The sequence below is a fragment of the Adiantum capillus-veneris genome, chromosome 4 (assembly GCF_014529385.1).
Source record: "Adiantum capillus-veneris isolate H3 chromosome 4, ASM1452938v2, whole genome shotgun sequence".
Classification (NCBI taxonomy): Eukaryota; Viridiplantae; Streptophyta; class Polypodiopsida; order Polypodiales; family Pteridaceae; genus Adiantum; species Adiantum capillus-veneris.
This window is the reverse complement of record NC_140934.1, coordinates 124652067-124663281: the sequence shown is the minus strand read 5'-3', so window position 1 is coordinate 124663281 and position 11215 is coordinate 124652067. Positions and strand designations below refer to the sequence as shown.

At 48.2% G+C, this 11215-nt stretch overlaps 1 protein-coding gene across 1 annotated transcript; it reads right to left on the bottom strand.

Moving 5' to 3' along the window:
* Positions 1–226: 226 nt before the first annotated feature.
* On the bottom strand, positions 227–5245 carry LOC147459941 (nuclear envelope-associated protein 2-like). Its single transcript, XM_086511101.1, has 5 exons — positions 4209–5245; positions 3400–3507; positions 1850–2311; positions 1540–1641; positions 227–624 (listed from the first exon to the last, which is right to left on the bottom strand). Exons 1-5 carry the CDS (start codon positions 4386–4388, stop codon positions 466–468), a joined length of 1011 nt encoding a protein of 336 aa, XP_086367227.1. The 5' UTR covers positions 4389–5245; the 3' UTR covers positions 227–465.
* Positions 5246–11215: the final 5970 nt, after the last annotated feature.

The following is an 11215-nucleotide window of genomic DNA, read 5'->3' as shown; positions in this document are numbered from 1 at the left end:
CAAACCTTCTGCCCAAATCCACTCATGGCTGTGTTGATTGTTTGCTTATACATGCACGCTTTTTACTCCATTTCACGTACATTGTTGACAATTGTCCAGTCCTAACCATTCTACATACCTACACATGTCTATGGACATCATATACAAGCTATGGTCAGAACAACTATAGTTAAAATTTCCCTTTAGTGCATCACATTGGTGCTTGACATGGCTAACATTGAAGAGAGAATCCCCAACTGAATTCACATTAAAAGCCACCATATATATGGCTACGAGACTCCATATTCTGGAACTCTCATTGTGCAACTACTCAACTCCACTGAAAGATTAGTACGTCCGTTTGACATACAATCTCACAAGCTTGTGATTACACGCTTGTGGCTACAATCACAGACATACTCTTGAAGTGAATTAACACAGAAAGCTAACAATGACTGCAGCCAAAGAACCAAAGCTCCCAAAATTTCATCTTTTTGCAAACAACGCAAGGAGTACTACGGATACAGACATCAGAACTTTCAATCTTTGGTTATTCCAAAGACCTTGTGCACCCCCTTCCGGGCTTGTATTTGATGTCAACTGATGTCGAAGGTCCTTGAGTTCCTTCTCCCTCTTCTCTGCAATCTGTCACATGGAGGAGTGTTAGATGAAGCGAGGACAAAAACAATCCTCGAAAGAGAAACCAACTCCATAGCTTATGGGATGAAAGACTACAAAAGACTCTCGTGGGATTAGCAGGCACACAATGTGGAGCAGAATCTGTGCTTGGATAGTACATGGGTGCCTTCAATTATAAGCACAACATTACAGTGGACCTCCTTTTCAAGTGAGATTATCAGCAGTGCAGAGAGCTTCAGAGAGAACTACCATGGAGGGCAGCCAAACTTTACAAGCACATGTATGACAGGAAACAATTCCGTAAGACCATCAAGACCAAAACCAACAATTTTGTATTTGGTATGAAGGGACCCCTGAAATCCTACACAAAACCCATGCATATACATGGAATACCTAAAATGGGTATGTAAACAAATAGTTTGGTGTGATCAAATGCAGTCCATGGAGCTAAAGACAATGAGGCACCCACAACAAGTTTGGAATGACCAGTGAAAATGTTACTCAAATGTCTAAACTACGTGACCTCCAAAATTTTAAGTAGCCCGGATGCTATTATTTGAACACAAGCCAGCCTCATGACTAAGTGCGTGATTTTTGCTTATTTTCAAAATGAAGGAATAATGCCTGTTTCATTTCAAAGTTCAGCCATATAGGACGCCTCTCTAGAGTTTAAGAATGTGCAATGCTATATATAAAAGCTATGAATCGATAATGTAGTGCAGAATATAGTTTGGTGTTTAAGCAACAGTTCATCCCTCCCAAATTGGCATGTATGGAACACTTGACCTTGGGATGCTACACTCACTTAACTCCAAAATGGGATCTACATTTATCTTCTTGTTAACATCTTTGCAATTTCCAGTGTATGTATGCTGAATTGTTCAAATTTTTACAAGACCAACGATTTCAGACAACATATACCTTTTGAAACTTTCGGGTTTGGGTCCGTGCTTCTTGAAGCCAGAACTCCAACTTCAGCACCCTTTTCTTCAGCTCTTGGTCTAAGGCCCTATGTTTCTCCACCTGGTATTACATAGGATGTCCAGAAAGTTTAGTTCAAGTATACACACATCAGAGCTTTACTCAATCTGTAAGATTTACAAAAAGATGATCAAATGTGGAATCATAAGGACTGGATGCTCAAGAACTTGCAAAGCATTTAAGCACACTTCCACTAAAACTACACTGGTACATTTTTAGGCGGATCCAACCAAAACGGAGCATTCCATACCTGTGATTCCAGTTCTTGTGCTTTGAGCCTAACTTGAGCAGCAAGCAGCCTTATCTCCTCTCTCATTCGCCCAATTTCATCATCTTTAACATTCATCAGCTTTGAGAGCTGCTCAGCATTCCTGATTGACTGCTCTTCCAAAGCATTCTTGCATTCCAAGTCCTTGTTTGCCACCACTCTTGAAACTGCAACCTTAACTTCATTCTCCAACCTTTCCACCTCATCTTTCAACTGCTTCTGAGAAATCTCTCTTGCTTTAAGTTCTTGTTGTACATCAGCTAACTGCTGAGACAGCTCGGCTGCATGTGCATCGTGCTGCTGCAAGGCCTCATTTTTCGAGTCTATTTCCTTCATTAATGTTGCACATTGCGACTCCGCCAAAGCTGCTGCTGCTGCATTCGCTTCAGCAGCCTCCTGAGCTGATCCTAGCTTTACCCTCACGTCTACAAGCTCTCTCAAATACTGCACTTTAAAAGAAACAGCATAAATTAAACACAGAAGTAATAATCCTTTATACCTTCTTTGAGGCTCTCTCAAATCTTGCCCTGCCAGGTACAACACAAACCAAAACACTAGATTCAAACAACAAGAACTCGGTCAATGAAGCTCCATGCCTCCACATTAGTGCATCTAAAATTGATAAACTTGTGCAAAGCTGGTCATGTAGCATCTGAAATCTGTGATGTATCATCGGTGATCCCTCTGGAAAGAACACATCAGTTCTTAGGGGCCCAACCCTCAAAATCTATGTCGATCTCTATGGGCCTACTATTGCGGTTAGGGGGGATTCACCGGACTAGCATTCATGGTTCAGAGAGATAGAATGGCACACACACACACACACACACACACACACACACAGAGAGAGTACACGAGAGTTGAAATGAACCAGAATACTTAGCCATTAGAACTTGAAATGAGCGTACACAAGAACTGAAATGAACCAGAATACTTGGCCATTAGAACTTGAAATGAGCGCACGCCGATGCCTCTTATATAGAGTTTAAGTTGGATGACATCATGGGATAAGAAATTGATGATGATCAAGCTTTCAATGAAGACTAGACCAAAACAGTTTTAGAGTTCGTTAGCTTTGCAGCTGATGATGATCCACATTGGAGAAGATACAACTCCAATGTGACTCCTTTGTCCGCCCTTTGGAGCTTTGTACCACTTATGACCTGAAACTTGCATAAGTTGTCCCCTGATTTGTCACAATCAATGGGTAGAGCTTACAGCAGACTTCAACACACAAAATAGGAACCGTGAGGCTTGTTCCCCTAGCCCACAAGGGATTTGGTATCAATACCAGGAGTAGGACTTGGTCTATAAATTACTTTGCACTTGATATAAGATCAAAACCTAGCTTGATGCAGTTTCGACAACTCAGAAACAAATTACAGCTTGACGTGTCAAAATGATTTCACAGCATTGCAAACACCTAATGATGAGATAATACCGGTTAACCAATAAATCACAACTCGGGCAGAAAAACGCTTCATCATACTACAATTCCTGGATGTACATGTGGATATAAAATAAATTCATACCTGTTCTGCAACTGAAGCAGTAGATGCCATGTGAGCACTCTTTTCCTCCAAGCTGTTTTTCAAGAATTCAAGCTCCATTTCCATGGCCTTAGCCTTGGCTTCAGCAGCCTAAAATCACACCCAAACCAACCACGTGCCACATGAATGGAAAGGGCACACATGTAACCCTTAGAGTGGGTAAAATATGAGGCAATTCTTGAAAGAATGGGTAAAATCCTACAGTCTTACCATTCTTCTCCATTAAGAGATCTTGAAAGTAAAACCAGATCATTAATAATACCCCTGCATATGTACTATATCTACACTATGGGTGCCTTGTAAAAAACCCTAACCCCCCTCCAACGAACCAGTGCCTTGTTCACTATGTGTTCGAACCCTGGTCTCATGTAGTCATATTAAATGTGCGTTCAAGACGGCATATTTAAAGATCAGCATTAAGGAATTTAACACATACACACAAGCAAGCATAGCGTCAACCAGTGGTTAGCTCTCATTGACCTCCTCCAGATGCGGTGAGTAGAGAAGGAAACCATAGATTCACATTGAGAAGCAACGCTCCAGCTCCAAATGCATGGCAATGCTTAAGGCATAAGAGGAGCAGTATGTACTACCCTCTGTGGGTACATATATGTCTAGCGTGTGTGTGTGTGTGTGTGTGTGTGTGTGTGTTGGGGCGGGGGGGGGGGGGGGGGGGGGGGGGGGGGGGGGGGGGGGGGGGGGGGGGGTGGGGGCATGCACATGTGTAAGCCAATGGAGGGGCAACTGCAGAATGACAAATGCAGAATACAAAAGCAAAGCTTTCCAGTTACCTGCCGCCGACTGGTCTCCTGCTCTAAGCTTGACTCTTGGGAAGCCATCCGCGTGCGCATATCTCGAAGCTCTGTTGCCATGGTCCCTACCTCACTTGCTATGCGCCTAAGGTTCTGCTTCTTCTGGTAAAGGTCATGGAGAAGGGCGCTGCTAGACTGGCCTCTCTCTAGCGTGGCCATGTTCCTCACTTGTACTCTCTTCCACGTAGAAATTGAATTGAGCGACTGCAGTTCAAAAACCTGCCCACTTCGCTGTTGCTTATGCTACGGAAAATACGCAGAAAATGGCATCATGATTGAGCAGGGAAAGCACCAAAGTGGAGGTCGGAGAGCAGCAGAGAGAGGCAGAGGAAGACAGCGGTTGTTCTTCCTGTGGATTCAATAATTTATTGATGAGTAATCCAAGACGTCTCGCATATGCCTGTGTGTGTGTGTGTGTGTGTGTGTTACAAAGAGCGAGAGAGAGTGGCGGGGAGGAGAGGGCGCCACAATTTGAATGTTCAGGCAATGTGCCTCGCCTCTGCTCATGAACATGTGACGGAAATGTGTATCCACGCGTATGAGTGTTGAGGTATGTGCGAGTGCTCGCAAATCAAGGTTTTACCGCCAAGAAACAAGGCAAACGGTCAGTACAAGTGCAGAGTCGTAGGTGTGCGGGCACGTATGTGAATTCGAAGAAGGTTTAGAGTCTAGACACGCAGAAGAAAAGAATGAGAGGAGGTTTAAGTAATAGACATGGGCGAGAAAGGAAGAGATGGAGCCTCAAATTGTCCCGGATTCCCGTGGGAGAGGGTGGAGATGCTGGTAGACGCCCAGTCGCCTGTTAGGCATATCGGAGATCACCATAGCCGCTCCTCTGCTCAATCTAACAAGTCAAAACCCGAGACAGAAGATGCATGCAAGTGTTGAAGTGTGTGAGCGCCGCGTGAGGAACAGGTAGAGAGAGAAAGAGAGTATTTGTGTCATAATTCATTGTGTGTGCTCTAGAGAGAGAAGAGTCATGCAGGCAACACGCGCACCCGTTGCACGCTGCAGCAATGGTGGCCTGCAAGTGCAAATGCAAAACGTCCCTCCCAAAATCTGTACAAAATATTTACGTCCCACCTGCCGGCAATATACGCATTTACCATGTGTGACGCCCTCGTTCGGGGCGTCGCGGAAACGGGGCCGCGCCGGCTCACCTGCGATGCAAACGGGACCTGCAGGCAAGCAAACGCACGTACAAGAACTCAACTTGAAAACTGAACGCAAGAGGGACACGAGAATGAGGGACACGAACGCATGATCAATTTCATAAGAAAGTGCCGAATACAAGGGACGCAAGTAATCACTTGAAAACGGGGCTGGAAAGTTGGGGGAAGTGGCACATACTTCCCTTATATACTCCCCCGGGTTGAGAGAGCTTGACGCCCACGTCAAGCCGGGGTTTTGAGGCGTGCCGATACAAAATTTGTTGCCGAGGTTGAGGGGTGGATATTTACAAAGATGAGAGTTTGTTGTTGCCACAATGTCTAGCTACCTAGGGTGTTGCTATTTTACAAGGGGGTTGAGGACTATTCTATGTGGTTTCATGTTGATCGATGTCCTCCTCTTCAGTGGGCATGTTGTAGAATCGGAGCACAAGGGGTCGTCCGAGACGGAGCATGATTTCTTCAGGTACCCAAGTGCATTCCGTCATGAGTCGGTTGCGCCACTTGACATAGAATAGTTGTCCCCGGCGCCCAAAGCGCGACTTTAGGATGGCCTCCGGCTCATTGGGCGGGCCATCCTTTACATATTCGGGGACATTCCGACCATAGGTGTTATCCGGTGCAAACCTCTTGAGGAGACTTACATGGAAAGCGTTGTGGATGTTGATTTGTGGGGGTAGCTCCAACTTGTAGGTGACGTCGTTGTAGCTTTTGAGCACCTTGTATGGCCCGTAGAATCGGTGGTTGAACTTCGGGGAGAGGCCTTGAGGGAGGTTGATATTTTGGGAGCTTACCAGTACCAAGTCACCTTCTTGGAACAGCTCGGCCGGTCTTCTCTTTTGGTTGGCATATTTGGCTATGCGTACCTTGCTTTGCTCGAGACTTTGCTTGGCCTTTTGCATGCGGGTTTGCCATTGTTGCAGAAATTCTTCACATTCCAGATCCTGGGCATGCACTTCGCCGGTTGCCAGTGCCAGGGGTGTGATTACTTCTTTACCTGTGGAGAGCTCGAAGGGGGTGTAGCCCGTGCTGCTGTGGATGGAGTTGTTGTAGTGGAATTCCAGGACGTCCATGTATTCGGACCAGTCTTTCTGATCTGCTTTGACATAGCTGCGGATGTAGTCTTCAATGCCTTGGTTGACTCGTTCTGTTTGGCCATCGGTTTCTGGGTGGTAGGCGGAGGAGAAGCGGAGCTGGGTTCCTAGCAGCTTGAACAGCTCGCGCCAGAGGTCGCTGAGAAAGCGGGTGTCGCGATCAGAAACTATGGCTAAGGGGAGGCCGTGGTATTTGAAGACTTTGGCGAAGAAGTGTTTGGCTACTTGGTATGCTGTGACAGGAGGCTTTGCCGGGATGAAGTGAGCCTGCTTGGTGAAGTAGTCGACGACCACTATGATGGTAGTGTGGCCGTGGGAGGGTGGGAGGTCGACGATGAAGTCCATACTTACCATGTCCCAAGGTCGGGAGGGTGTTGGCATGGGATGGAGGAGGCCAGCAGGCTTTACTCGTTGAGCTTTGACTAGTTGACAGGTTGGGCAGGTACGCACGTAGTCGATTACGTCGTCCTTCATTTTGGGCCACATGTAATGTTGGTGGAGTTTGTCATAAGATCTTTTCTGGCCCCCATGTCCAGCTAATTTGCAGTCATGAGCCTCCCACATGAGATCTTTCTTGAGCTCTGGGTCATTGGGAATGTAGATTTTCCCATGTGCATAGAATAGGTTGTCTCTGACTTCAAAGAGACCCACCGCTGCTTTACCAGAAACATGGTCGTGGAGCATGCGGAGAACAGCCGGATCAACTTTCTGAGCGTCGAGGATGCGCTGGCGTAGCGTGCTGGTTGCTGATGAGATAGCATTGAGAGTAGGCATTCTGCTGAGTGCATCGGGCATGACATTTGTGGAGCCCGGTTTATGGATGATCTCGATGTCATATTCGGCCAGTGTATCTTGCCACCTGGCTTGCTTGGGGGTGAGTTTCGGTTGGGTCTGGAAGTACTTGAGTGAGATGTTGTCTGTGTAGACCTTTGTATGCTTGTCTTGGACATAGTGTCGCCACTTTCGGAGGCAGTGGACGACAGCGAGCATTTCCTTCTCATGTGTAGTCCATCTTGTCTCTACATCGGTGAACTTGTGAGATTCATAGGCGATGGGTTGCTGTTCCTGCATGAGGACGCCGCCAATGGCACCATCTGATGCATCTGTGTGGACTTCAAAGGGTTTTGTGAAGTCGGGCAGTCGGAGGACAGGTGTACTGCACATGGCAATCTTCAGGTTCTCAAAAGCTTCTTCTTCTCTGGTTGTCCATTGGAAAGGTTTGTGGCCTTTTGTGATTTCTGTAAGTGGGGCCGCAATCTTGCTGAAGTCGCGGATGAATCGGCGGGTGTACTGGCAGAAACCCACAAATTCTCGGACTTCTTTGATGGATGTTGGTGGGGCCCACTTGATGACAGCGTCAACTTTCTTAGGATCCACCATAATGCCTTCGGATGTGACGATGAAGCCCAAGAACTCGATTTGCTGCACAGCAAACTCACACTTCTCCAGCTTGGCGTATAGTTGGTGTTCGCGGAGACGTTGGAGTACGGCGGCCACATGCTTCTGGTGCTCTTCCAGTGTCTTGCTGTAAATCAGAAGGTCATCAATGTATGTGATGAGGAAATCATCTATCATGTCCCTGAAACTGTCATGTATGATTCTGCAGAATGTGCCCGGGCCGCCAGTGAGACCAAAACCCAGGACAAGCCATTCCCACGAGCCGTAGCGTGTGCGGAAGGCGGTCTTCGCAATGTCTTTGAGTGCGATGCGGACTTGGTGATACCCTGAACGTAGATCGATGCGCGTGAAGTACTTGGCGCCCTGTAATCTGTCTAGGAGGTCTTCCATCAGCGGGACTGGGTACTTGTTTTTGATGGTTATTTTGTTCAAGGCCCGATAATCCACGCATAGCCGCATCGAGCCATCTTTCTTTTTGACGAACAACACTGGGGCCCCAAAAGGGAGAGCTGCTGGGCCGGATGAAACGTGATCCTCCATTTCCTGTAGTAGTTGCTTCTTGAGCTCTTTGAGCTCGGTGTCGTTCATGCGGTAGGGGGCCTTTGCCGGGGGGGTGCTACTGGGATGAGGTCAATTTCGTGTTGAATTTGACGGGGGGGGGGTAAGCCGGGGGGGAGTTCTGGAGGCATGACATCCTTGTACTTTTGGAGGATGGGGGTCAGAGAGGGGTCACCCACTTTGACCTGCTCAATGCTGATGGTGTTGAGCCTAGCTGTGGGCTGTTCCTTTGCCTGCACGATGCAGAGGTGAACTTGAGCTCCTTTCTTGAGGGCCCGCTCTGCTTGCTTTGCACTCATGAGATTGAGTCTTGGTGAGGAGTGTTCCGGGACTTTTTGTTTGCCTTTCATTGCTGCTAACTGTGCCGGGTCCTGTCGGTTGATGGGAGCCGAGTTGGTTTGCATATGCGCCTGGCGGGTGAAAGCTTGACTTGTTGTGAGTCTGGCGCCTTGTACTGTCACTGCTTTGCCTTGATTATTTAGCAGTAATTGGTCCACCTTCATGCCTAGTAGAGCAATGAGGTACTTGTCGTTGAAGGAGAGACCAATGATTGCCTCAAAATCGTCCATTGGAACCACTATGAAATCCAGCCGACATGTGAATTCACCCAACTCGATCCTGACCGACGAGCTGCCTTGACATTGTTGTCTTTTCCCTGGGCAAACTTTACTGTTGTTTCGTTGACGGTGGTGAGACGTAGGCCCAGGCGCTCGGCGCATTGTGGCGACAGAAAGTTGTGTGTGGCGCCCGAGTCTACCATGATCCATTGCTTCTGGTATCCGATTGTTGCTTGAACATACAAGTTCTGAATGTCTGTTATTGCTGCTGCCATACACTGCGGGCGGAGGGACACTGCTCCGATCCGAGGTTGCTGGTTAGCCCCAGGACTAGCCAGTTCTTCGACGCTTATTCGGGGGGGAGAAGGTGGTTCTTCTATCTGGAGGGTATTGACCCTGCTAGATGAGGATGCTGCTTGGTTGCGTTGGCGTACACACGGGAAGTAGGGACCATGCTCAAGCTTGCAGTCACGGCACCAGACACGCTCGGTGCGCGGGTAGTTGTTGTTGCTTTTGTAAGTATTGGAGGAGAAGCTGCTCGATGTGGGGCTGTGAGAATTGCTTGCCAAAAAGCTCCGTGGTGGTGAGCGGGGTCCATTGTTTTTGTAACTGGGTCGAAACTCGCGGCCTCGCCCGGCAGGTGGGTTAGGCCCATTATTGGGGGCAAAATTGTTGGGACGAGGGTTGTGTGGAATGATACCCTGGGTTTGAATTTGTATCCCGTAGCTTCTCGGCCATGTTGGCGGCTACTTCCCATGTGTTGGGATTCTGCTTCTCTACCTCGCGACGGGCCCAAGGCTTAAGGCCGTACAGCAATCCATGTAGCCTGTCTGCTGTGTGCATGAGTGGGAGTTGCAGCATCAGGCGGCGGTACTTGACCACGTACTCTGATATGGGGCCGTCTTGGCGCAGATCGCGCCACGAATCTCTAACTTTGTTTCCTTCATTCTCTGGCACAAAATAGTTAAGCATGTCTCTTTGTAAGTCCTCCCAGTCCTCCCAGTGCTTTGAAGGTTGTTCACTGAAGAACCACACATAGGCGTCGTCAGCCAGGAAGGTTTTGGCCACTTGCACCCATCGGCGTTTGCCTATGTTGTTCCACTGCATGTAGTCTTCGACCTCACTGAACCACTTGTTGAGTGCCAGTGAGGTGCGGGTGGCCTCGGTATTTCTCTGGGGGCAGGGGGGTTTGAATTTTCCCAGTCTGTTTTCGTCTTCTAGATTTCTCTCGGGGCTGTAGTAGCGCCCTTCACTTCGGTCATCCGGTTCGTCTTCATCTTCGTCCACTGTCTCTAATCTCCCGGGCCGCGGTCGTCTTTGCGTGTTTCGCGCGCGTGTTGACATTGCTTGTTCCCGGGCGGTTCTTCATGTCGCTGACCTAGCTGCGTTTGCAGTAGGTCACTCAGGTTGGCAGACATCATGTTTATTTGGTGTTCTACAGAGGCCATGATGCGTGCCTCTAGTCTTTCTTCCATTGACTCTTGGTGGTCTTGTCGCGACTTTTTCTCTTTATTCTTCTTCGGGGCTCTATGAAGCTCCGGTTCCGTCCTGTATCCTTCTTCATCTTCTTGATTTCCCGCCATTGGGTGTTCTTGTGGCCGAAGCCGAGAGAGGAAATTCAGAAAATACCGAAAAATTGGGAAACCGCGAGAAACAACTTGAAAAACTTTGAAAACTATGAAACAGTGAGGAAAACGGGTCCAAAACGACGAAACTGCGAAACAATGCTCAAAACGGTGAAAAAAAACCGGTCCTCCCAAACGGTGTAAGACGGGGCAACAAACGAGGTTAAAACGCTGAAAAACGTGAGAAGAGAAACGCGTCAAAACGGGGCAAAAACGCGGGTCAAACGAGGCAAAACGGTGAAAAACTTTGAGGAACGTGGAGAAAACGCACGAAAAGGGGCACAAAACGGGGCAATTACGCAAGGAACGTGGTAAAACGGGGCAAAACGGGGCAAAACGGGCCGAAAAACGCGGAGGAAAACGTGAACAAACGAGGCAAACGGGCCGAAAACGTGGTGACAACCACGGGCCGCGGGCCGACGTCGGGTCGGCGGGGACTCGAGCGAAGCTCTGATACCAAGTGTGACGCCCTCGTTCGGGGCGTCGCGGAAAGGGGCCGCGCCGGCTCACCTGCGATGCAAACGGGACCTGCAGGCAAGCAAACGCACGTACAAGAACTCAACTTGAAAACTGAACGCAAGAGGG